General features: G+C 40.2%; 1 protein-coding gene and 1 long non-coding RNA gene across 2 annotated transcripts in view; one reads left to right on the top strand and one right to left on the bottom strand.

Moving 5' to 3' along the window:
• The window catches only part of LOC106850838 (VPS10 domain-containing receptor SorCS1), a 262,520-nt gene that overhangs the window by 208,564 nt on the left and 26,163 nt on the right, over window positions 1–27,793 (top strand). The window contains exons 11-19 of the mRNA XM_014872450.2: window positions 1,311–1,413; window positions 1,879–1,955; window positions 3,195–3,286; window positions 4,279–4,386; window positions 5,359–5,476; window positions 7,189–7,319; window positions 15,539–15,652; window positions 16,582–16,753; window positions 25,887–26,073. Of these exons, the coding sequence (XP_014727936.1) occupies window positions 1,311–1,413; window positions 1,879–1,955; window positions 3,195–3,286; window positions 4,279–4,386; window positions 5,359–5,476; window positions 7,189–7,319; window positions 15,539–15,652; window positions 16,582–16,753; window positions 25,887–26,073 (1,102 nt within the window). The remainder of the gene's footprint in view (window positions 1–1,310; window positions 1,414–1,878; window positions 1,956–3,194; window positions 3,287–4,278; window positions 4,387–5,358; window positions 5,477–7,188; window positions 7,320–15,538; window positions 15,653–16,581; window positions 16,754–25,886; window positions 26,074–27,793) is intronic.
• LOC148223040 (uncharacterized) overlaps window positions 17,070–27,793 on the bottom strand; it is a 97,098-nt gene continuing 86,374 nt past the window's right edge. The window contains exon 3 of the long non-coding RNA XR_015805187.1: window positions 17,070–19,655. This is a non-coding gene — a long non-coding RNA (uncharacterized LOC148223040). The remainder of the gene's footprint in view (window positions 19,656–27,793) is intronic.

The raw sequence follows: 27,793 nt of genomic DNA, 5'->3' as shown, positions 1-27,793 counted from the left end.
TTAGGCTGCTCAGCACATTGCACTTGGCAGCCCGTGTTCCCTGCTGCACAGCCCACCTCCCCTCTTCCTGCCTCACACCACTGAGAGCTCCCATCTCTCCTCACCACCCTCGTTTGCCTTTGCCTAAAGAACCCTGCCTTTCTCCACAGGGGAATTGTCATTTCAGTCGTATTCACCTACTTTGAGATGGGATGGATAAGTGGTCTTCCTCCAGTGACCTATGGCACATCTAGCCTTTAGGCAGCTGCTCTTATTCAGGAAAACCTGCCTCCTTTGAGCCTGAAGGTCCCTCTGCACAGCCCCTCTTTGTCTTACAGAGCTGGGCAAGCTGAAGCCATGAGCTTTGCTCCAGTTCTGTTCCTGTGTGATGTCTGCCTTGATTGAGCCAGTTTGCTTCAGGTTTTCTTGCCAGCATTTTTCCCCCTGCTCCTCCCTTAGCATGTTTCATGAAGGGCTCTTCATGAGGTTTAAAAGAAAAAAATCTAGAAATAAAACCCAAGTGAAGGAAATAGTATTCAGAAGTTTTCAGAAATTATCACATTACAGATTTGGAAGGAATTGTAATGGCAGCTTTGAAAATCTACTTGTCTGTCTTACCTTCTTGCTCAGTTGATTTATTCTGGACCACTCGTGTCTTACCTGAGTACCCAGCATACAAAATCAATAGCAAGTAGGTAAAGTTTCCATGGATGTATTTGTATTGAAATCTTAAAGGTCACATCCAGATGGGCAATGAAGCTTTGCTTTAAAGTTGAAACTAACACTTTCCAGTTGTGGTACTTCTTTGTATTTCTTGCAGTGCATTTCAGAACAATCATATGTCAAAAAGAGTTAAGAAATGGTATGAAATAAGTTGTTGTTTTTTTTTCTTGGCCAGTTAGTGGTGATTCAGCACCACACCAGTGGGGTTAAATTGCTTCTTGTTTCAGAGATAGCTTGGGTAAGATAGCTTGGGTAGTGCTGCTCAGAGTAATTTCATATCTGCATCAATCTGCATGATTGCTTCTCAAAGAGAAGGAGCCAGGAGAGTCAGTCCTTACCATCACCTGCCCGTGCAAGCCTGGTCCCCCCCTTTGAGGTACAGCCTCAAAGATCTGGTCCTTGGAAGAGAGTTTCAGCCTGGAGCATGGATCCCACTGGGAATGGGTTGTGTCAGAAAATGATGGCAAAGTGTCTATGCCTGTCTAAGGGTTACTGAACACAGTGACTGGGAGGAAATACAGAAAGACACTGAATGTTTCTAAGCCTGTAGAAATAGGAGCATACATCGTTGTGTCTGCTTTTTACTTTTATTTCCCCTTTCTCCATAGCCCTATTGCTCCCTTCATCTTCATTTGAAGGTCTCAGACAACCCCTACACCTCAGGAAACATCGCCAGCCGAGACACTGCCCCCAGTATTATTGTAGCTTCAGGTATGAAACATTTAAAAATTGCCTCTGTTTGATGTGCAAACCTGGACAAACTCTGCAGTTTGTGGAGGGTGTTGGGTGGCTGTGGGGTGTCACACCACCAGTATTGGGAAAGGAGGCAGGCTGTCAAATGAAAATCCTTATGGGCCTTCAGTTTGTCATATGCTTTTTATAGAAACTGGCCTCTTCAAGACAGAGGTGCTCATGTCTAGTCCTCTACTCCTGTGAGCATAAGATCAAATCAGGACATTTCCTTTGCAAGTGAAAGTGTGTAGAATTCTATATATTGGGTCTTTTATGTATATTTTTTCAAACTGAAATGCCTTCCCTCTTGCCCTTTCCCTCTCATTTTCCTCCCAAACCTAGAAATTCTACAACTGCAAAATAAATAAATACATTTACTCCCCTGATTTGCTCATTCTGCTGTTTCTGAGAGGGTTCCTTCACTAACCAATGCTCATTTTGCAGGTAATATAGGCACTGAACTATCAGACAATGACATCAGCATGTTTGTTACTTCTGATGCTGGGAACACTTGGAGGCAGGTAAATGGCACAGAGTCACTGGTTTAAATAGAAATCATAGGAAATGTTATAAAAGTAGATTCAATCTGCCACTTAATTTTTGGTTCATTTGGTACAGGGTAGCTTTTTGCAAACCTTTTACAAAAGAGTAAACTTCCCTTCTCAAAGGTACAGAGATGTTCAAAGAAAAAGACTGAATATGCTGTTAGACTTCATATAACAGAAAATTATTTTTATTACTCTACTCAGAGTTTGATTTCATTTTAACCCCATAGCAAAGAGAACAGAATAAATATGAATAATAAGGGGAGAGAAAGTGTTGCCTTTCACTGTTGGACATCCCTCATGCCAACCAAACCATTTTTCTTTTCATCTATGACTAAACCTGCCCAAAAAACTGCAGTAGCATTGGTTTGCTTTTTCTCACTTCAGCTGAGACTCATTTCACCTGAGTTGTGCAAAGTTTATTGTCCATATAAATGGATTATTTTGCCTTGCTCTTAAGCTAAAGCAGAAAAAGATGAAATTCAGTTTGCCTTGTTCCACAGCCACCTACCTCTCCATTAATTGTGGAAAGAGACTGGATGATGGAATTATATCTAGTTCCTAATATTTAGTGGAGTCTTACCTGCTAAGAAATACCCTCTAATGTGCTTATCCTCTGATCAGGAAATTCTGTTATTCCTATTTTCTGAATGCAATATCAAGTCATGGAGAGAAAGAGTAAGTTTTTCAGACTAACAAATGCTGCTGTATAGACTGTAGAGCAGATGTTTGCAGAAAGTTAATACAAAAAAGACACAGGGAGAGAAAATCTTTTCCAATATTTGATAATCCATGAATCTAATTATTTTGCAATGTTTGACCAGCCTCATTTTTCTGTCTAAATCAATTATTTGAGGTGGGCCAGACATGTGCAAACACATGAAATTCTTCTTCAAACAAAAATTTGTCATCGGAAGGAGGGGAATTGTTGATCCTTGCAAAAAAAAAAATCATATTTCTAATATTCTGTCAAGCAAGGGAAGAATGAATTTTCCATGGACCTGGAAAAACTGGGGGGGAAACCCCCAAACCATAAAAAACCGAGACCAGGAAATAGATCTATAATTTCCTCTAGTTTATAATTTTCTTAGCACATCACTGTCCTGTGTCATGATCCTACTTAAAGAACTGTGACATTTTCTTGATACTAAGGGCAATAGTTTTAAATAAACACTTTTTTTTTTTTCTTTTCTTTTCTTTTTTTTTTTTTTTCAGATCTTTGAGGAAGAGCACAGTGTTCTGTACCTGGATCAAGGTGGCGTACTCGTTGCAATGAAACACACATCTCTGCCTATCAGACACCTCTGGTAATGACTCCATTTGTGCTAAATGTCTGCTGTCCCTCTTTTCTGATGCCAGCACGTAGGCAGTTATTATGCATCCAGTCTTCTGCAGCTATAATCTAGAAAGTATTACTTAAGATACTGGCAAACATTAAGTCAGATAAAGCTAAGAAATCCTGGAAATTACAGTTTACATCATTTTGGCTTGGCTGGATCTGAGATATCATCAGTGTAATTCCTGATTTACCACAGCTTGGCTTCTTGGATTTGATTGTTTATAATATATATAATATGGTTTATGCCTTTGTCTCTCATTAAGTTACCAAAGTAGCCCTAATTTTCAAAATTATTGATGAACTCTCCTTCTGTGTGGCAGGCAACACTTATGAAGCAGAATTTTGTTGAATAGATTCAGGGTTATGTAACTGATAATGCAGAAGTGTCTTCACCAGTTAGCACTCGTGAGTGGGGAGGCAGAGTATAGCTTTGTGCTGTTTTGTATTATTTACTTCCACCACAGTTAGTCTCATATCAGAATCTGAAACACCCAGACCCAAGTCTTAAGAAATGATGAGTGGTTCCAGGCTTTCACTTACACTCCCCACAGGGGGGACTGCTGGTCTGAAGAAACTGTCATCCTCCAGAAAAATAACCTCAAAATGTTTTATACTGGGGACTCAAAAAACAGATGTTCAAAATCACTTGTTTATTTTTTTTTTTAATCTTATGCTTAGGCTACATTTTTGCCCTTTGAGCATCAATCTTTAACATAACTACTAGTTTCTACCACTTAAATATTGGCCATGGGTTAGTAGTATGATGCCAAAAAGCTTGATCAGTGCTGTGATTTATGATGCTTCCCCAAAAAAATAGTTATACAAAGGACTAAAAAATTCAGAATCCAATAAGAGAAGCTGTTTTCCACTTCTCCATAGCAGCTTTAGTGGACTAGAGAATCCCCTTGAGTAAAATAGGAGAGTAAAGAAATAAGACACTGATTCTGCTTTCTCCTCTAGGTTAAGTTTTGATGAAGGGAGATCTTGGAGCAAATACAGTTTCACATCCCTCCCACTGTTTGTAGATGGAGTTTTAGGGGAGCCTGGAGAGGAAACCCTCATCATGACGTAAGTGAGCGTGCCATAATGGTGCTGTGGAGGTGAACCACACATTGTCTTTTGGAACAGTGGCATTTCTGGTACCAGGCACAATCTGAAGCCAAGAGTGTGCAGTCTTCTGTTGCTGCATCATCAATCTATTTGTGATACAACTGAGGGATTAGCAACATGGCTCCTTGCAAGCTGCAAACACATTATCACTTATCAGCATGAAACCTGACTCGTCAAATTGAATGTGATATAAAGCAGAGTTACTATTGACAGATTAATATTTGAAAGAAAAATGTGAGGTATTTTTATAACGGTGTTTTTGCTGCTGCATTCTTTTTTTTTTAATGAGACACAGATAAGTGAAGACATTCTTTTGTAAAAATGAATGACAAAATGTTGCCTGGAGGCTGACTCATGAAAAATTATGTTTAGTTTCAGTGTGGTATGCTGAGTTCTGCATGATGCATAAATCTGGACTCGCTATGCCAGAAACTGTGATATTTTATCTGAGATCAGATCTGTAAAAACAGAAAGTATTTCTGACTGACCTGTAATAAGCAGAATATGTGGCTTGGAAACTAATCTGAGTTAGCTCAGAAAGATGTATGAAGAATGTTCCTTCAGGTTCTGATTTTAATTTGCATGGAAAGGATTCCCAAAGCTTAAAACTTAGATAAAACTCCTGAAGGTATTACTGTCTCCAGCCCCACATCAAGTCTTCTCTTGATTCTTCAAGTTGAGTAATTTTGGATATTGTCATAAGTGGGAGGGTCTTAGGGAACATAATAAAAGCTACATGCAATTTTTCAGTTTCTAATAGGGTTATAGATACTTAGCAGGCTAAGTTTCACTTTCACTTTGACAGTCCAGTGAAAATGAGTAGGACTCTCACTCTTAAAGCAATTTATCTCTGTTGGAAATTGTAGTGACTGTACCTCTGTAACTACCAGACTTCCTTTCATTGTATGTTCTTCCTGCTGCATTGTGTAGTGTGTTTGGACATTTCAGCCACCGCTCAGAGTGGCAGCTGGTGAAAATCGACTACAAGTCCATTTTTGATCGGAGATGTGCAGAAGAGGACTACAGGCCTTGGCAACTGCACAGCCAGGTGAGAAGCAAGGATGCTGGGATGTGATCTGAAGTAGCTAATGATCCTACAGCTCAAGATCAGCACAATCCAGTATCTTTCCCAGCAGTTTGGTGTGTCAGCTCGTCCCTTTCTGTGTGGGTCTCTTGTGGTGCACGGGGGCCTTGCCTCAGATGGAGGCTCTGTGGTCCCTGAAGGATGAGCAGCTGTCTTTTGGGTGTCATCCTGCACACAGGCAATTACCTCAGACTGATGCAGGCTTGAACAGTACAACAACAGCAGAAGAACTGCCACGGAAGCCTGAACTCCTTCACTCTTCCATCTCCCATCCAATTTCCCCGTCCTTACCTCCTTTCTCTCCTTGATCCTTCTGTGTCCTCAGAGAACATGTCTTAAGACCATTCTAGTTGTTTCACATTTGCTTCTCCCATTTCTGGCCCTCTTAGCCTCATTTCTTGCTCACTTGATTTCATCCCTGTTGTGTCTCTCTCTGCTGTGGGAGCTGGGCACTTCATTCCCCAATTCATTGGCCTCCATGCCCTGCCCTGTGCATCCTGGATGCAGCTGCTGGATCACTCTCTGATCCATGGAATTCATGCCCAGCAAGGTGAGGTGCTCTGCACAGTGCCTGCACCAGCTCTGCCAAAACACAACAGCATATGCTTCATCAGGTTAGAATAAAATATGGCTCAAATTCTGTGGTTATGTAAACACCACAGGCTCCACTAAAGTCTAGAGCAAAGCACACATTTATATTATCAGAGGCTGTCTTTCTGTATATATCTTTCTGGGCAAAAAATTAATAATGAATATGAAATGAAAGTAGCTTGACTCAGACTAGCTGCTCACACAAGGCGAAAGTCTACACTAAAAATACCAGTTATTACTTAGATCTTTAGATGCTGAAATCAGTACAGCCTCCTTGAAATTCCAGGAAGCACAGCATTTTGCACCAGTTGCTATTTAGGCCCTTTTGTTTCATGCCATCAAATCATCAAATCAAAGCCATGAAAAAATTTTCCACAACGATTTTAACAGCATAAAAGGCAATAAGTGAGATTCCGCTGTATTTTGTTCTTTGCTTTCTTGTGCTTGCATAAGCAAAAATACCAGGGATTTTGCAGTATTTCTTTGAGGATGTTGGCTTTGGAGCTTGCAAAACTACTTTTAGGAAGGCTTCTGTGTACTCTTGCCTTTTGAATTCCTTTTCACTGAGATTGCAAGGCCTTGTTCCCTAGATAGAAATATTAATCAGAGTGCTGAAGATAGGAAGTTTTAGCATCTACATAACAAGTCAAACCCCATAAAACCAAACTCATCCATGAGAAGTATTTACATAAACATACATTACTAGTTTCTACTGAATGAAAACATTCCCAGAGAGGTGAGACCAAAGAAATAAACCTACTCTGTACCTCAGATTGCAGAGGAATCAGACCATGTTTTCAATTGCTGTGAAATGGGCCTGTATCAAATGTTTATGGGCTTTGGAACAAATTCAGAACCGGGTAAGATATATATGTAATCTCAGATAATTTCTTAGTGTGAAATGGAAAAGTTGATTTAGTTTCAGTTGGAGCTTCAGTAGCTTTAATTACTCCAGTGTACTGAGATGGCATTTGGCTTCCCATCCCTTCCCTTGAGTAACATCTCCTGCTGCACAGGTGTGGAAAAACCAGCTGACACAAATAGCCTGGTGGGCGCCAAGGAAATGTTTCTGCTTCTGTTTGCAGGGAGAAGCCTGCATCATGGGCGCAAAGAGGATCTACAAAAAGCGCAAGTCAGAGAAGAAATGCATGCAAGGGAAATATGCTGGGGCTATGACCTCGGAGCCCTGCCTGTGCACAGAGGCAGACTTTGACTGGTGAGCAGTGACAGAGGGACTGGGTGCTCTCACACGGCACCACGGTGTCGAGTTTTATTTTCTCTTTGACAGGGTTGGGATTAAATGTATGAGACGGTATTTTTTGTTTGGACTCAGATGCTTATTAGTTTTTATTTATGTTACAGTTTTACAAATTTTGAGTTTTACAGTACTTCAAGCTAACAAATTAAAAATGGATCTTTGTTTGTGTTTTCTTTACAAGGCCTTTTAAGGATAAACTGTCCAATTAAGAAATGACACAAATTATTTTTACTTTTAACTTAAAAACTTTGTGGTTCACAATGTGAACTTTTTTATTTAGTCACATAGTATCACTCAAATTTATGAAGAAGAAGAAGGTGAAGAAGAAGGACTAGCCTTCACCCTAAAACTTTCTTCTTGTTTTATATATATTATTATATTTTAAAATCTTAAACTCTTAAGTTTTTCACTATGTGGTATTACACACTTCTATTCAAACTACACACTCATGATCTCAGTTTTATCATTTAATTTTGGAAGCCTTTTCCACGGCCTCAGGTCAAATGTAGTGTTCTCCTGGGGATCAGTGCCTGTCAGAAGGTCTAAAATTCTTAGTGACAAGGGTTCCAAAATCACGGGGATCCTCAGAGAGGCTGTAGGCTTGCAGGGAGCAGAAATTAATAAACATGTAGGTATTGAAATAGGCTGCTCCCTGATAATGCAGGGATAATGTTAAAAAAAAGAAAAGGTGGAATAGGTATCTGAAATTTCCTAAGGTTCCCACAAAATCGATGCTGACCATTTTCCGGGTGACAGCTCTGTGCACCAGTAAGATAACAGGTCAATTTAGCACACCTAATCTTAACAGTGACCAGCAGTGGCTGAGAGTTGTCTGAAGACATGTAACAGCATTGTGTAAAAAATAAAATAAATTCTTAACACATACACACACATGCATACATGGGTAAAAGTAAATATATGCATATGCAAAGTATGCCTTCAGCTTCTAGAATCAAGTATCTAGGAAATTCCTGGCTCATTTGTTGCATCTGGACCATCATGTCTGACAGCATGCAGCAGCCATTGCCTTCATGATTTGAGTTAATCTCTTTTTGAAGCCTTTTCTTCTCTGGTGTTTGCTATGGGAAATAGAGTCCATTGGTGAGTTGTGCATGGTGTGATAAAATCTTCAGCTGCTGGTTACATTTCAACATTACTGCTGACTCACAGCAATTTGCACAAAAAAGGCAGGGAACCATATTATTGAAATGTCCTTCTTACCTCTTTTCTCCAAGTCTGCAAATTCCTCAGTATCTTGGATGAGAGAAATGTTTCTCTTTGGCAGTGCTGATAAACTCCCTTTGTGCCTTACTCACCCAGATCTATGTCATGTTACTAATTAAACCCAGAATCCTGAAAAGGTTCATTTCATCAATATTTTGCATGGAAATTTATAGCACTCTATTCTCACTCCTCCATAAATATAGAATATTTTTCCTGTATAAAATCACAGAATCGCAGGAAGCTTTTATATTGTGTCAATTCTCTTGCTCCACACAGTAACAGTTATGAACATTTTTCACACAGATTCTGTCACTATGGTTTCTTGATGATTTCCTCATTTTCCATTTAGTTCTTTTCTAGGGAGAACATCTGTGTGTAGTTCATCATTTAGGTGTCCAAAGCTCCTGGATTTCAATCATTTAATATTTCTCTAGTAATGTAAAAAAGATAACAGCTAAACCAAAAACCCCAAACCATCATTAAAATCAAGGAAGTTCTCTGAAGATTTTTGACCCTCTTACAGAACATGCAGTACAACGCTGAGCCAACCTCATGGCCTTGTAAAATAATTGATGCAATTGACTCGCAGTCAATTAGTGTTTAAATCCCTGGCACTAGTAAAGGACACACGTACCTGAAACTTCTGATAAAAATATGCTTTCCTTCCAGCACTTCTCTCTGAGAATGAATGTATTTATTCCATTAAAATTGACTGTGTGGCTTTCCACTATAAAACTTTGTTGCTAGGTACAGAACAAAAGTACCAGAGTGACATTTGGTGGTGGAAACATGTTTTTATTTCTTTAGTCTCTTAAGAGAAAGCTTGGATAATGGGCATGTACAACAGGCGCTCACAGTTCACATGCATGAACAAGACACCTCAAATCTGTGGGAAGAGGCAGAATTAGGACCTTTCTGACCCAGGAGAACCTTTCTCCTTCTCATGGAATCAGTTTTGGTTTAGACCAGACTCTCATGATCTCCTCCAGTCTCCCTGAGCTCATGTTATTCCTACAGTCCTCAGACCTGGATTTCTACTTTATCCATTTCATCTTCCTTTCCTGCTGCCTCTGATGAAAAAAGACTGAAATATTGCTTTAAGCATCCAGTTCAGAAATATTTACCAACAATACTCATCAGGAGCATAATTTTACTTAGTTATGCCAGAGAAGGACAGAAAAGGAGAAAAGAGAACAGCAAGAAAAAAAGAAATTCTGTCTGGTAAGAAAGGCAAAGCTGTTGCTGCACCACTGTAACTCTCAGTGCCTGCCATGCTGAGCTCTTCACGAGGCTTCACTGCCAATTCACCCTGCAGATGTTGGAGGGAGGTTTGGAGGAAATCAGGGAATGAATTCTTGCTGTGGAAGGATGCCCTATGTGGAGTTCTTTCCATCTCAGGAAGAAAAAAGCACTTTCATCATCCTCACTCATGACATTTCAGAGCTTTTGAATTCTTTTGAATTCTTTTTTTTTTTTTTTTTTTTTTTTTTTTTTTTTTTTTCCTGGGCAGGGCTCTTTATTGAAGGAGATTGAAAGGGACATGTATCCCCCAGATAGGGAGAAGCTCCTTAGCTGCCCACTTGATTTTTCAATCTTGAAATAAATTGGGCAGCTTTTTATATTGTCAGTGGTTACAGAACCCAGGTTTGTATACGGAGTTGAAGAAAGCAACAATCCCTGTCATTGTGCTGCCATTGCTGTTTAAACGCTAAATTTTTATGGAGAAAATTTTATTATCTAAGCTTGTCAGAGATTGGAGTAAAAAATCATATCTCTGTGGTCAGGTAAAAAGTGAGAAAAAGTGTTCTGGCTGTTAATCCTGCAAGTCTTTTTTTATCAGTTCAGGGAAAAAATACCAGTTATAAAGGACATAAAGATTTTCTAATGCTTTTTCTCTCCTTGTACTGTCACAGAAACCCAGATTTATTTCAAATCTGTATGGATTGGTACTAATTTCTCAGGGAAGAGGGTGCATTTGTTTATTGTTCAGCGCAGCAAGAAAATTGAGTGACATTAGAAGCGACTGTAGTTCCTCCAGCCTTGGGACCTTCTGCAGCAGACACATTTATCCGGGCTGGAAGGAGGAGTGGCAGGGCTGACACTTTTATCCCGGGCTGGAAGGAGGAGTGGCGGGGCTGACACTTTTATCCCGGGCTGGAAGGAGGATGGCAGGGCTGACACTTTTATCCCGGGCTGGAAGGAGGAGTGGCAGGGCTGACACTTTTATCCCGGGCTGGGCACAGGTTCCCGGCTCTCCGTGCAGGGAATGCGGCTCGCAGCCAGAGGGCAACAGCGCTTCAGGAATGGGGGACCCTGGATGCTCAGCAGCATCGCAAGGCTGTCCTAGCAACGGCCTAGAAACGAGAATCTCCTTCTTCATTTAATTGATTTGGATAAATGGATGACACCGTTACTTGGGTGTTATTAAAGCATTAATTTTCCCGGTTTCCTCACATTGTGTCCCTTCCTGCCGTCTGAGCATTATTACAGCGATATCTCTTCGGCAGAAACACCTCCTAGACACAGATGGAAACCTTTGGATGTGTTCATTCTTCAGGCACCTGTCTCCAGGTCCTTCAATAGGAACTCTGAGTAGAGTGTCTCACTGTCAGTTCTCCCCCTGAACCTGCTGCCGTTAATACTGACAGCTTCTTCTATCAGTATTGCCATCCCTCACACCTTCATGGGAACTATGAGCCAGTTCAGACTGGTGCTAGTGGTTTTGGGTAGCCAGAGAGGCACAAAGGTGGGAATCAGGTTATTTATTTATTTCACAGATGATATCAGCAAGGATCTGGCTGGCTCTTTTTATATTATCTGGCACTTAAATTGCAGCCCTGGCTGCTGGGATTAGTTCCTATGCTAAAACATCAGAGTCCTGCATCAGGAGAAACTGTTCTGACAAACCCTGGGAGGAAGGGGACAGACACTGAGTGTGGTTGGATGCTGCTGGCTTTGTGTGTCAGCCATCAGTTCAGATCGTGCAGGTGCTAGCTCTGAAATCTGAAATTTGCCCCCTTTGGTTATGGGCTTGGTTTGCTAACAAATAGTAATTTAGAATGAATTTTTAGTTCATTTTGAGTGCTTATGGAAAATGCAGCTTCACTATGCAAAATCTACAGTGCATCTCTGCATCTTAAAGGGCCTGGATATCTACTGGGCATGGATTTACTGGAAAGATTCTGGGGATTTTAGGTTCCATATTAACATAAGCCGCTACAGCTTGACTCAAATACTACGATGCAATTATAATTGTACATCTTTGTAGATCCACAGTTCAGACTGTAGCTGAATCCATCCTTCTCTGAGTTAAATCCCATGTCAGGTCCTGTAGAACTGGGGAACAAGCACAGCTCCCCTTTAACACAAATCTACGCTTGAATTATGGTTAAATACTAGACAATAATATTAAGTGAATAAAAAGGTAGTGAGACTTTTCCAGTGCTGTGGCTGTTATATTTTCCCACCAGGGCTTCTGGAAACTGCAGAAAAAAATGTGACTGTTTTCAGAGAGAGCTCAATTCCACCCCATTTAATGTCCAAAATGTTTGGAAACACAGCATGCAAAAACACAAGGAGCATTGTCAGCTTCTGGCATAGTTTACCTTAAGGTGAAGCTGTTAATCTTAAGGGATTTCTATGATTACATGCTAAGTCATATCTTGATTTTTAGAAGCTATGTATATAGCAATCACTTTGAATTAACTGGTTATTTCTATATCTTAGAGCAGTAGGATTTTAATAATTTCATGTGAATTAACAGTTCTTCCAAACAGTATGTTTGTCAGGTCTCTTTTCAAATTACAAACTTCCTTAGGGGATTTCTTTTCTTTGATTATTACCTATGCTGAAAATAACATTAGATAAAGGAATTTACTATGAGCATTGAGCAGAGATACAGAATGTCTGGAATGAATTTGTATCTAATTACAGAAAAGATCTTGCAGTTCTACTTGACTAAGACAAATAGGATTCCAGTTTAAACCAGTGAAAGGGTAAAACCATAATCAATGAGAGCCACAAGACAAGGCTGCTTCATACTGATAAAGCAATCCCTGCTGGCAAATGCTCCACTCCTTTTTAGGAGATACATTATCTGTGTCACCTGAGTTCTTTCCAGGCAGGCACAAAATATCATCAATATATGCAAATTCCAATTCCCAGTTCCCAGGCAATGACTCGAGGAGCTGATTGCAGGCTGAGGCTGATGCCTTCCCCATCCCCAGACTTTGCTGTACTGGCTCGTGCTATGGACATCCAATTGATGGTAATGCTTCTTGATTGCTACAAAGCCTGTTGTGCCAAATTGTAGGCAGCAATTTGTTGTCAGCATCAGTGTTCTGCGTGCACCAGCCTGTAGCCAAGGAATTCATTAGATTCCAAGACTGCGGAGGTGAACGGGTGGCTGCTGCATCTGTGGAGGGATATGGAGCAGCAATTCGTGTCATTTACTGGGATGATATTTCTGTAGGGCCTTAATGAGCCAGATGATTTGCAAGCCTGAAAACAGCACTGTGAAACTTCTGTGCTCATAACTATTTCTGCTGTGGAAAATCCTAGGATTTCTTTCTCTTGACTTTGAGAAATATGACCCAAGTACAGTCAAAACTAGTTAATTCCAGCTTGGCTTGCCCAGATTTACAGATAGGAATAGGAACCAAAATAGTAGCTTGAATCTAGACATGTGTATAGTAAGAAAGCCCAGACAACTGCATCAAATTGGATTGTGAGTACTGATCTCCTCTGAGGCAGATTTCACTGTATTGGTTTGTTTTGTTTTCACCTGATTACAGAACACTGTGTTTGTGTACAGTGTTACAGCTTTTTAATTAGAGTCACACATGATAACTTAGGAATACAGTGCTGCAGAGTGTTTACAAATGAATTACAAAAATACAGGAGTCCCATTTGTATGTAAATATTTGTTTTCTCCAAGCAAATCAGAATGGTGTTATTCTTCATTACAAAGTGTATTCTGCAGCTATAGTGTTCTTATTCCAACAAGGATGATTATAGAAGCACATGGCAGTGGGAGAATTGGCTGGCTGATGCTTCCAAAGCAATTAAGCAGCACTGAGTTGCAACCATCTGAGTAAATAGATTGGTGAAAATTCAGTCAAAAAAAAATGAGGAAAAGACCGTTTGGGTCATCTACTTCATTGCTGTTTCCTGGAGTATGTTCTCAATTACTTGTTGTAGATACCCCAAGCACCACAGCTGCCAAAATGTTCCTTTGGAACATGCAGTCTGATATATGTTTAGGGGTTTTCTCAAGTGATTCACAGTATTAAATTTCTTTTGCTTAACGTCATCTTTTTAATTTTGCCACTTCAAGATTGCCTCAAAAAATCTTTTTTAGTTCTTTATTCAGAAGAAAAAAGTTGAAACAAAAATAAAAACTGGTGACTGAATTATTTTTGATATCTTTTCTTGATAACCAGGTCAAAAAACTTAACATAGATAAATCGAAACATATTATCTCCTTTTTTATTTCTTTGTCTTATAACTTAGATCAGTACAAATACTTAACATTGTAGCTTAACAGTACAATACCTAACTTAACCAATAACAGTTCTTAACATTGTTTACTAGTCACTCACTATATTTTTTATTTAAGTCATCATGTTTTCCAAGACACTTGAACAAAGTCTTCATTAAGCTAAACACTCTTCTTGTTAATATTTTTCTATAAATATCTCTTGTGTTGATGATCTGGTAGGTCTCACCCTGGCCATGGACTGATGACTGTCTTGTGAGCTCTGGGAAGAGCTGGAGCAGGGGCTCCACTAACTCTGATCAGGTTGTTGGGGGTTCATCCATCTCCTGTTTTTTCTCTCTGCTTCTTTACATACATATGAAAATTCAAGCCCTTAATCCCATAATCTAACACTGCCCTAATTCTCTTTTCTTGGAATATCAGGCTACTTGATACCAAGACATTAAAGATAATAAGTAACACATACTTGGCAGCAAAGTGCCATTTAAGATCAAGAATTGTGTTGCAACTGGAATATTGGAATGGAGTTGGTGGACTCTGTATAGCAGTTCTCAGAAACAACATCCCATCACTTCTCCATTGTGAATATGGAGAAGGCTTAGTAAAAGGAAAAGAATGATTATCCAACCAAGCAGTCCTCATTACTCAATGGCTGGAAAGTAAACCCATATGTAAATCGAATACTGATTAAAGAGATTTTCTGTTTGTTGGATTTTTTTTCAGGCAATAACATTTTTTATAGAGTCTTTGTTTTCTTGGAATCAGAAACAATTTGAAATGTTTTTAGTGAAACCAAAGCAAATTTAGTCATAGCTAAACTCAAATTGTGACAAAAGATTAAAGTTTGACTCATTGTTTCTAATGTGATTTTTGGTAGCATTTCCTCTTCCAAACAAAAAGAGGATTGAAGATCACAGAATTCTTTCCCATTACCAAATATGCTGTTAATGCCTTCAGGCAAGAGCTCTCTCAGGGCTGTAAATTTTCCTCTGCATCCTGTGTGATACAGTTTCCAAATGCAATTAGCTTTTTAGCCCTTCAGTTTTGTAAGATATGACTGAGACAGTGGTGATTTAACTTAGCTTAGATTTCTGGGGTTGTTTTGGGTTTTTTTGTTTGGTTGGTTGGTCTTTTTGCTTTGTTTCGTCTTTTTTTGTATATTTGAGCCTAGATTTAATCCTGAGAGGTAGTTTGAGTCTGTGGAGAGAGAACAATTGATGAAATACTCATAAACTATCTGCTCTGGTTATTCTTTTTTGAACTGGGATTTATGCAAGATAACTACCCCAATTAGCTGAAGTGAAATGAAGAATCTGTTCTATCAGTAAAAATAAAGTCAGAAATCCTAGTAAACAGACAGAGGAAAATCAAAACTTGTATTAATAATAGCACAAATTAATGCCGTGTTTGCTCTTTTGGGGTTTTATGTAATGGTTTCTTTTAATGTTTACAACAGTGATTATGGATATGAACGGCACAGCAATGGCCAATGTTTACCAGCATTTTGGTATAACCCATCCTCTGTGTCAAAAGACTGCAGCCTTGGACAGAGTTATCTCAACAGCACTGGGTAAGTGGCTCACCAGGCTTTATTTGGCTTGAGCACCCATATGGGTTTAGCCCAGTGACAACAGATTACACCTACTGTAGATGTGTCAGAGCTGGCTGGAGCCCTTGGGACACTGTCATCACCACCTTTGCTGGGTTGCACATCTGTCACTCCAGATCTCCATCATGTATGGCCTTTTCTCTGAAAGATGATGCCTTAAAGAAAGTTTTGGGGGAGACTGTAAGGCAAAATCGTTGATGTTTCTGAAAAGACTCCTCTTAAAATCTTGTGAGATCAGGTGAGGCAGAAATACTGGAAGATAAATTAGTGGAGAGAGGTGAAACTGATGTATATGTGAAGTAGTAGATAGGCAGCTAGCCTGAATGCTGACTGTTCTTTGGCCCTCTTGGAAGTCAATGGAAGATGCAGTTTAAGTTAAGATCCTGGCAGACTTCATTTATGATGCAAGTGATTAAACAAAGCAACTCAAGCTGGTTTTAGAAGGTTTGTACATTGAAAGATGGGCAGAATTTGCTTTTTGCTTCAACTCTTATTGTTCTAGCCCTTGAAGGTTACATCTTTAGAGACATTTGCCTCACAAGTAATGAGAAGTGGAGAACGCATGAGAAAAGTTGTTAAACTTTGCCCAACAGTGTAATAATTGAATGCAATACATTAATGTACGTGTATATAATTTATTTATAACTTTATGTAACTCGTAACATACCATTTTATGGTTTGGGTAATTTATGGTACCTTATAAGATACTCTATGCAGGAAATTATCACAGGGCACTAACAACAGTACGAACTACTGGTGTGTTGGGCACATGAGGAATGCTTGGCTGAGACAAACACTGAAATACATTTGGGAATCTCTGTTTTCTGGCCATCTCCTTAGTCCAAAGGAACCTTTTCCCAGTTAGCCCTGCTTCCCCCATCCCTTTCCAGGTACCGGAAGGTCGTTTCCAACAACTGCACGGACGGGGTGCGGGAGAGGTACACGGCCAAGCCCCAGCAGTGCCCGGGCAAAGCCCCGCAGGGGCTGCGCATCCTCACGGCCGACGGGCGGCTCACGGCCGAGCAGGGCCACAACGTCACCTTCCTGCTGCAGCTGGAGGAGGTAGGCTCTGCTGGACAGCACTGCACCCACGGCCGTGGCGGCGTGGTCCATGCCGGGCAAAGAGGCGAAGCGAGACAGGGCGGCGTAAAGGCGGCCAGCACGTAGCCGGGTGGAGTTTGCTCCCAAACGTATAGAGGTGAAAGGGCTGCCATAGCATTGTGGTGCCCAGGGTAACACCTGGGAGAAGTTGATATAGTCTGGGAATTGGTTTCATTTGGGAATTTCACCCGAAGACTACAGGTTTAAATTCTGATCCCCCACCCTTAACTGTGTTTTTTTGCTTCCTGCTGTTTCTTGAAACTGAATTTGTGTTGCTGTAGAGGCGGGCACGACACACAAATAGACACACTACATTTCAGAAGGCTAATATCTCGTTTATTACAACAGTTGACTGTCTTTTATACACTCTACAAAGTTTACACTTTCTTCATTGGATACAATTAGTCAACATAACGTTCATTGGTATAAAACCCATCTCCACCTCTGTTTCTCACAAGACTTTTCTAAAAATACTTTTCCCTGTGCAAGTTCCTTCTTGCTTATCTTCTTCTCTTCTTGGTCTCCAGGCCAACATCCTTGGTCAGAGAATACTTCTCAAAACAAACCTCGTTCTTTAACCCTCTTTAACCCACAGACCAGCTGTGGGTCCTACTATAAATTTCCTTTTTTTTTTTTTTCCACTGACTTTAAACCGAAGATGACAAATAGTACATGTACAGCTGGGTCCCCATCACACAAGTTGGTACATATTGTTTATGCATTTATGGGTGAAATCTCAAGATGTCTTCAGCAGGATTAAGTAAAAAATTAATTGCTATTGTGAAGCTGATTTGGGCTCTGATCTGTGTTTTTGTTATATCTGGAACTTGGTATTTCATTGTTCTGCTCCCTCCATTCCTGAACCCATAGAAAAAGGTATTTCAATCTTTTCACCTCCTTTTTCTTTTCAGCACTTCTTTATCTGTGTTTAATTGCAGGGGCACAAGCAGGAACATTCACAAAGTAGTTTTCTTTTTCCCTAATCTAATTTGATTGCTTTAAACTTCTACCCCTTTTCCTCTCTTACTGGCCAATAAATCCTGAAACAAGTATGCTTTAACACCAAGGGACAATGTACACACTTTTGTAGTTTAGAGTATTTGAGGGACAATGTACATCCCTTTTTAGTTTAGAATATTCAAGGAAATTACTTCTGACCCTCTCCCTAGTAAATGTTATCTGTGAGGAAAGATTTTTTTTTACATCTCTATTATTGATGTTTTCCGCAGCAAACAAGTGCCCTGATTTGTAAAGGCAATACCATATTATAAATCATACCTAACCCGAAGTAGTTTTTGACCTGAATGTTTATTTTCTCCAAAATATGTTCACTTTATTTCAGTACTGACAGTCATACAACATTGCTACTGTGATGCTGTAATAACAGTGTGAACATATGATTTCATCTGGTTAAATTATTGATTTCTGCATTTAAAGATGAAAAGGAAAAGGTCCAAAACAAGAGTCAGTCTCTAGGCTTTAAGAAAACAAAAAAAAAAAACATGCACTTTGCATCACCTTTCTCTTCTGAAAAACTTTTAAAACAGTCTGGGAGAAGGAGATGGATAATCTGAATAGTCAGGCATAAAAGTATCAAAGAATTATGCCAATAGTCAGGGGGAAAAACAATGACCCACGGTGTGAGAGACTGAGGACAAATGTCCTGCTCTCTGTTCTGTGAGTGCTCCAGCTCAGATATCATGTAAGAGAGCCCTGGCCACTCTGTCACACAGGGAGCTGCTGAGCATTGTTCTGTCTCTTTCATTCATTCTGATCTTTTTGGGCAGCTCTGCTTCAGTCTGCACCAGAGTCTGGCAGCAGCACCTTCTCCAGCATGAGATGGTGCCTCTCTCATGCTGGGTGTCAAGGAGTACAGAATGGATGTTTTGATGAGTGAGTGAGTCAGTTCTGAGGAGATCTAAAGGGAACTCTTCTTCCAGTGTATCAGCTAAGGAAGAGGTTAGGAATTGCTCTGGAGGCTGAAGCAGTATTGATCAGCCTCAGCCTTTCCAATTACTCTCCCTGTTAGATGAATCTTGACCTCCTGCTCCTAGATTTGTCAACTTAAAGAGCAACCAACAAAACCTTTGGGTGAATTTTACCCAGTCTGGCAATGATTTTGTGTGGGTGTTGCAACAAAAGAAATATTCAACAAACAGGAATATTTACCCAGTTACATGCAAGCTATAGGGGAATAAAACGTAGTTGAAGCAGAAAAACTGTGTGTAGACTAAATCATTTTCCAATTTAACTGTTTCAGTGACAAAAACCCACCACTCATTAGAAAAGTTAAATAACCCATCTAAAGAACAAGCATCCTTGTATAAAATGAATATTGATTTCACAGAATAATTGAGGTTGAAAGGGATCTCTGAAGATTGTTTAATCCAACTTTGCATACAAGGCAGAGGTATCACAAGACAAGAATTTGCCAATTTCTGTTTAGTTCTGCCCTCCACAGATATATAGCACAGTACAATCCAGGATGTTCAGTATCCAAAAAATCTGTGCCACTCCATTTTTACTGAGAGGAAGGAATCAGGAAAGTTAAAAAGGGCTGGATATGTCACCTTGCACATCTTTTCCCCCAACAGCATATGAAAAAAGTGTGTCCTATTTAACCCTTGCCCCCTGGAGTGGTGGGCAACATTTTAGAGTGCTACACCCTGGTGAGGACTCCTTCTTTAGTGTGAGTGACAGCTGGTATCTTTTAGGGTGTGAAAAAGCATTGGCCTTTCCTTTTGCATCTTAACATCTCCTGTATCCCTCTGAGACAGTATGTTTGAAGCCTTCAAATCTGCAGAGCTGTTTCATGCACTGCAGCCTCCTGGCTCTCTTTTTTCATGCCCATGTTCCACTTGATCTGCAGGAAAAAAGAAAAAAAAATAATAAAAGAGAAACTGGTGAGCCAAGGTACAAGAGTTTGTTTGAGATTTGTACTCCTGTTATCTTTCTAGGCCTTTCTGCTCCATCTAGGAATCCACCTGGGCTTGAAAAGAGGAACAAACTGCAGAAGTAGGTTCACTGGAGGCCCTGAAAATTCACTGCCTCTCTGTAGTGGAGTAGATTGCTAAGAGAGCAGGGAGAGGCCAATGGCAGCAGTAAAAAGCTGATGTTTTCATTCAGGTGTGAGCAGTAAAAAGCTGATGTTTTCTCTCAGGTGTGGGATTCAGGGGCAGGAACCACAGCACAGTGGTTCCTTGTAGAGCCTGGTTGTGCCTGTGGTGATGCTGAGAGCCACGACTGTGCATTCTGACAAAAACACGATGTGAGCAAAAGATGCCCCAGGAGAAGCAAGGACAAGACATTCAGAAGTGTTCTGCTATTGAAGAAGACACAAAAGAAAATCATCACTGAAGTCTGTGCAAGTGGAGGGAGGGCAGGAACCAAGCCCAGGAGCACACTGAGCACTGCTGATCTCTGCAAGCTGCGATTCTGGCCCAGTTTCTCTAGCCCTGACTCACATGAAATTTTCCTGTGAAGCATTTATATCTGGCAGCATATAAATATCATTAAAAGCAAACCCAACCAACAGGTCATATTTAAATCATCTGAATGTAAGAATTCTTTCAGAAGTGACCTGAGTCTCCTGTCACTTTTTAGAATTTCTGTATGACTTCCTCTAAACTGCTTGCAATGTCACCTTGCACTTAATATTTATGGTCTCATTATTGGAAAGGTTTGGCCAAGTTATTTGTCCAGTTAATCTAAGTATAATCATCATGATATTTTCAGTGGGTGACAATAGCCAGGAATCATCAATATTGCCTTTACCAACTATCATTTGTCGCATTTTATGAATTATTTTGGAAGTGTTTAATAAGCAAGGCATTGTACTTAAGCTGGGAATTTTGCTTTTAAATTTCCATGACATAAGCAGAACACCAACAGCATTTTTGTCATGGTGTGACAGCACATGAGAAAAGTAGCTATGCTTAAAAGCAAATTTTTCATTGCCTAAACATGCTACCAGTTTCAAGGTTAATCCTTTGCACTGGCCTGGGCTACATGCAGAGACCCAGGGCTGGTACCTCTCTCACTACAGCATTCAACAAGAGTCAGGTTTCTCAGCCTAAAACCCTGAATCCTTGCTTCTTTTTGGACAGCAACAAAAGAAAACCAAGACGCAAAGTTACAAAGGCACTTTTCCTACTTAAGTTATTCAACCCAGTGTCCTTGACATGTTTTGCTTCTCTGTTGTAGAAAATAGAGGGATTTTATTAAGAGTATGTTTTTTCTGTGTGCCTTCAGTATCACATGGTCACGTAGGTCTCTTGCCTGTCACAACCACAATTGTTATTTGTGTGTTGGAGTTATTTGGATGAACATCAGACACTTGTGCTGCTGCAGAGACTCTGAAAGCTGCAGCCTCCAGAGCAACCCTGTTCAGCACAATGGCTTTCAAACTTGTTTCATCTGATTGCTCACACATCTTTGCTGAGGAAATGGACGGTAAAGACGTTCAGGGCAGGAAGGTTCAGGGCTTTGACTGTTTCATTACAGATAATTCACAGAGAAGCTGCCTCCTCTAATTTATTTTTTATCTTGATAAAATGACAGCCAAAAATCTTTGACATTCGAGGCCAGCCTCAGTTCTCACTTGGCAAAGTCACTCCCCTGGGAGTAGATTTTGGCTTGCTTTTAACTGCTTGCTGCTGCTGTGTGATGTTTGGATTAGACTAATGTGTGGGGAAAGCTAATTTGTTCCTACGCTTGAGGCCACAGGCTAGAATTCAGGCAATCTGAACTCATTCCTGAACCTCACTCTGAGCTCCTGCATGACCTTGAGTAAGAAACTCAAACTTTCTGATGTTTTATTCCCTCATTTGAAAATAGAGCTTTGCTTTCTGCCTCGTACCCCCCATGCCTTGCATTTGTGCAGTGATTGCTCATAAATCCAGAGGACTCTCTCTTACCATGTGAACATACAAATGAAGCCCTGAATTTCCTGAAGACTGCCGTGGCTCTCTGTAATGACAATGTTGATACATGGCTGTACAAGGTACACTGTGTCTCGGGTACATTTAATGAGCTTGGGGATCCTGCTGGGGACACAATGCCATTAACATTTCCCACCTCAGCACTGCTGTTTGGTGCAATTCAGTATTCAACTCAGCTGAAGTTTCTGGAGATGAGCTCAGCATTAGGACTGTTTTGATTATTGATGTACTCAAATTAAAGATGCAAAGCCAGTAGTAATTAAAAGCATAGTCTGTTTTTTTGTGGTGTCCCACTGTGTTCCCTCTTTTGATATCAGGAGTTTGTTAGTAATGATTATAGAAATATGAAACCTTCATCCTAACTTTCAATACACATGCTGAATCACGCCTGTTTATCTTACTAGCTCCTGTAATATCTCACTACACTCCTGTAATAACACACAAATAACACAGTATGTACCTGCCCCATACCATTGTCATCTGAATTGTAATTGCATTTTTTGATGATGGCAATCTGGTTGGGAGAAATCAAAGCCTTCCATGCATTTTAAATTCATTGTTGAAATTCCATGAACATGTATGAAAGTGGACCTTGCCTTCCTAATGACACACAGCTCTACAATCTTGTAATGCACGTCCAGTCACACAAGTTGAATTATTCTGCATAATCCTGAGAGGCTGTTATTGATTCCTGTGGGGCATAGAAGATCTAGTACTGTAAAAAGAGCTCATAGCTGAGTTGAGCTGCACAACTGACAGTCAGGATGAACGATGTGATCAACACAATTCACTATTTGGTATTGAAAAAGAAGTACATGTGAAAAGTATCAAGATATTTGGCCTGCTAAAAGGCACCTTTATATTCAGTTTCTGATTTGAAAAATTAAGGCCATCTCTTTGAAAGCAGGGATTTACACAGGAAAACCATAAATTTTTCAATTCTTGGTCAAGTTGGATCTGAGTATCTGTTAAAAATTAAGAATGTGCTTTAAACAGATCAAGATTAAAGGTGTGCTATGTGTAGATATTCAGTTCCAATGCAAATGTCTTTGATGAATGATTTCTTTTGGTGACAGAAAAATGTCTAAGAGGGAAAGGGGTTAATCTGAAGAAAGCACAGTGAATTAATCCATGAAAACCCTCCAACAGCAGCCGTGTCTGTTTCTTGCAAAGGATAATTAAATCTATTGTCAACATCTCTAAGGAGGACACAGAAGTTGGTGCATAATTAAAGACTTAAAAATGCAATCTGAAAAATGGGAACCAAAATTAAAAACCTTGAGCTGTGTTTGTTCCATTTTTTAGTACTTCTATTTAGATACAAATACTCCAAGTCAATAAGGAAAATGCATTACTACAACTTTCAGGGCAAGATTCCAATGGTGTGTTTGAGAGAGAAAATCCTGCTAGGTGGGTCTCACATCTCACATCCTTCAAAATATTGAGAGCTGCCTAAGAGTTACCAAAATATAAAAGCATTGTTGCAAATTGTATGGGATATTTCTTGATATACCCTGAGGCAGAAAGCTTCACAGAGCTTTTTGGTAACGTCCAGGTCTTGTGTTCACTCGATGCTCCTTTGGTCAAGATGCAGGAAAAAGGTGCACTTGGCTTAGGAGGCAGGACCAGGAAGGAGGGAGAGAGGAATATTTTGTATATGCTTGAAAAAAATCTGCACATTTAATGAGAAAATCCCTTAGAAAATAGTAAATGTCCGATTTATATTTTTGTAACTAATGTTCTCTCGGCAGGTAAAGAGTTTAATATGAGGCTTTGGGAAACTTGTTTTTAATTATGGGGGCTTCTTTTTTGGCTAAAAGTTCTTAAGGCTCAGCATATGCTTAAGCCTTTGGCTGCACAAAAGCCTTTGTCAAGATTGCAGTGTACTTCAGGTTATATCCAAGTTTGTGCATATTGCAGAGAAAAGGGTTAAGCTAAAGAAAACACAATGAATTAATCCATGGAAACACCCCAACAGCAGCAATGTCTGTCTCCTGCAAGTAATGCAGGGAGTTTTGTATCTGCCTTAATTGGGCTAAAAGCTTCAGAAAAATCCTACTGTGGAGTATTGAGCATGACAAAAATAAAAATGAGAAGCTGGAAAAAGCAATAGGAGGGGTTTTTGCAAGATGTGTGGATAGACATCAAATTGTTGCAGAACAAAACTTCTCTTGGTAAAACAACCTCTTGCAAGTGGCTCTGGAGAGATGCCAGAGACAGAGACAGTGACAGCTGGGTTGGTTTAAATCAGGTGTGGGCTGTGTGGGAAGTGTTTGGATTTTGGCTCATCTGCTTTCTCTTCTTGTCTTACTCTGCCCGTGCTCTTACCTGGCACAGATAAAATATTAGAACAAGTCAAAACACAGGCTCTTTGTTTTCCTGACTTTTCTCTCCCACTTTCTAAGCTAGAATTTTAAATGGCAGATTTTCAAAATGTGGCATTTTCAGAGGAGTGTTATAGCCTGGATCTTACTCAATGGAAAATGTATTTCCAGTTCAAAGGGTTTTAAAACAGGAAAGGCCAAGACAAATGAAAAAGGCTGGGGGAACAGCAGGTGAAGCTCTTCTCTAATTAGATTTTCAGTTGTTTCTGTAGCATCTTCTCTACCTAGAAATGGAAATCTTGCATGCCTTAGAAATGACTCCTTTCCCTGCCTACACCTGTAGACAGTGTGAGTTTCATGGCTATGGACAAAATGAAGACAAGAGAAAAAATGATACATTAGAACACGAATTTTGACACTTGCAGAAATGAGGCTATTCTAAAAGGCTGTCATCTTTTTCACCTTCTACTGCTACCTCAGATATGTGAAAGAATATTCCATGACCTGAAACAGATTTAAACTGCATGACCTTGATATCCTCAGAACTGTTAAATGCAGCAGGGGCACTATGGTGGCACAGTTTTAACCATGTGAAAAACTTTTGTCCCAGCAACATGGCTTTACTGTTCAAACACATCATCTCCTCTTGAGTACGGAAAGATGACTAAAACCCTAATAATGATGGACCTGGAGGAATGGGGAGAGCATCAGAGGGTACTTCAGAGATCTCTGTATTTAGTCTGAGTCCAGCACTGGACTTGAGATAATAACAGTTCCCATCTGAAAGAGGTTCAGAGGTCATGTGTGGTCACTTCTGGCTGTGGAAGTGGATCCCATTTGGTGGCTTCTGTTGGCTCAGTCAAACAGACACCAGTGCCCAAAGCACTGCATCATGTTTGAAACTGCACAGCTTCTAATAACTCAGGTCAACAAAGGACATAACTCTGTTCTTAAGACCATTTCCCCTGCCACACCTTCAGTCTGGGATTCTCCACAACAGAGTAATATAGTTATTCTTGCCTCATCTATTTGGAAGCAGCAGAGCTTCCAGCAGGATGCCAGGGCAGTGTAAAAAAAACCTTCAGTCTATTAAAGGAGAGCATCTGGGAAAATTTGTTGCTCTTGCCACCATCAGGTACAGCTCTGCTCTTTTTGTTTTCCATTCAGGCAAGCCTCCACTATTTCTGCCTTCACAACAAGTTATAAAAAGACTGAGAGAACATGAGGAATATAAAAGTTCTGTTACAATTTCCTCTTATAGTCACATACATTCACATATCTCTTTCTGTTGTGGAAACCTGCCTGATGCCAGCCATTCACACTGGTACCTTTCACTCCAGAAAGGGAATTGGGGCATCCAGAGGACTGTTTCTCTCTCAAAAGAAAAGAGGGAGAAAAAGGAAGAAAGAAAAGAAAGAGGAAACAAACTCAAAGTAAATGGAATCTCCTTTCAGCCAGTTTTATGAAAGGTTATTAATGATCAGCTATGAATTTTCCATCATTCCAGATAGTGGACACTGCTTCAGTGCACCAGGCTGTGGAGGTGCTCCACAGCAGTAGCCAGCAAGTGTGAATATAGCCAGCATGAGACCATGCAGGGCCAGAGGGGATTCCCTAGGGAGTGGGGATGTTTACAGGTAAGGCAAGATGCTGCATCTTACATGGAAGGGAGGGTTCTTCAGCAGCCATGGTTGTTTGACAGGTCAGTGCAGGCTGTGCCTCTGGCACATCAGACCTTCTTACTGTTCTCTGCTTGTCTCAGTCACCCCACTGATCCCATCCCTCAAAAGCAAAACAGAATCTGTTTGAATCCTTTCTCTTTCACCACAGGGAGACCTCCAGAGATCCCTCATTCAGGTGGATTTTGGAGATGGCATCGCTGTGTCATATGCCAATCTCAGCTCAACAGAAGATGGGATCAAGCACATCTACCAGAACGTGGGCATATTCCGAGTGACCGTGCTGGTGGAAAACAGCCTGGGTTCTGACAGTGCTGTCCTCTACCTGCATGTAACATGTATGTATGCTCAAACCCCTTCTGGTTTCCTTTTAGAATTACTGCTTGTAGCTACGGGTGACATTTGGAAGTTGGCAGCTGGGTCTAGAGTGGTGGGAAATGATGAGTGTTCACCTGTCCTCCAGACAGATTGTTGATTCCACATGAGAGGAAATGTAGATTCATTAAGGAAAAGACCTCTAAGATCATCGAGTCTAATCATTAACTTCTGCTTTTTAAACCATGGCTTACCTCTAATTTTGGATAGTCTGATTTGGGACACCTCAAAGGACTGTCCAGCCTTTCTGAAATGCACTTTCGTTATCAAGCTTACACTTCCAGAACAACAAAGACACCCAGGGATCTTTAATGACTTTTGAAAGCTTTGAATTTTATTTTGTGCGTGTTTTCCCCTCTAATGAAACACACCCACCTCTGGGATGGAAACCAGTGCATTTCAGTGTTTCTGTTGTCATGGGAACCAAAATCTTTGTATTAAATAGTATTGCAAAAAAAAAATGTTATCCTCACATTACTTTTCTGCTATTCTTTTTAATATTTTTATACTTCATATATGTGTGATTTACAACTGGAATGTATCCCAAGTTCTTGGATAAAACCAACATTGTATTATGTCATATTTATTCTAGCACATGGTTATGAATGCAAAGGGTCAATCTATTTATCAAAATTTTGCAACAATCCTAATGGATTTTGTTTGGGGACATAATTTTCTTTATACAGTGGGGTTTTTTTGTGTGTTATTTATGTTTTCACTGTGTGCCTCTGTGCCAGATTAACTGACAAAAAAGAATTGCATTCAAATTACGAAAATTATTACTGAATTACAAAACTGAAGTTATGTTTACAGAAATATTGTTTACCATCTACCAAACTAACTCCACATATTGTGTAGATGGTTTGGCATATTCCCTACACTTTACCTCTGGTTTTGGGGTTAGTTCACACAGCATGAAAGCAGCTGCCTTTCCAGGGTAGGAGAGGTCTTTAATGGAGAACCATTGTGTCAACAGATGGGAACAGTGGGAGGCAGGAGTGTGGGAGATGGGATTTTTATGAAGAAGGACTAGAGGAGCAGGAGCAAATACCCACCTGAATATTCCCCTTCAAAAACACCTTTGGTTGGCAGGTGTCCAGCCTTCAATCACTCATAGTATCTTTTAGGTCTACAGTTGCTGTAATTAATTTTCTTGAGACAGTGAAGGCTTATGAACCATTTTGATTGTTTAAGCTGTACAAGAAATAAACAATATTCAGATTTTTTTGTGTGACTTAGCAGCTGATAGTGTATGTTGCTGTGCTTTGCATAGGTAATTGCCAGCACAGGATTGAAACACTGAGTGATCATTGCAGCCAGCCCAGATTTTGTGTGCCAGACTCTCTGAGGAAGTGACAGCTCTAAGGGATATGTCTCACCTTTCTCTACATGACAAGAATTAGGGACTGCAAAACAGGTTACAAATAGGCATGGTGCCACTCACACTAGCAATAGACTTGCTGAGGACAGGGATGTAGAGTAGATCCAGTGCTCTGCAGAGTCTAACACCCTGATCCACAATAGCTTCTAAACCCTGTTGGAATGCTTGCATTGCCACTCAGCCCTCTGCTGAATATTCTGCTTGGGGTGTTTGAGCTTGGCCTTTGGGAAGCTTTTCAAAAATATCTGTTCTTAAAATAGACACACACACACTGCATTGTAAGATCCACAAACAAGTAATGT

Source organism: Sturnus vulgaris, chromosome 8 (assembly GCF_052056855.1).
Source record: "Sturnus vulgaris isolate bStuVul1 chromosome 8, bStuVul1.hap1, whole genome shotgun sequence".
Taxonomy (NCBI): Eukaryota; Metazoa; Chordata; class Aves; order Passeriformes; family Sturnidae; genus Sturnus; species Sturnus vulgaris.
This window is presented reverse-complemented; position numbering and strand designations above follow the sequence as displayed.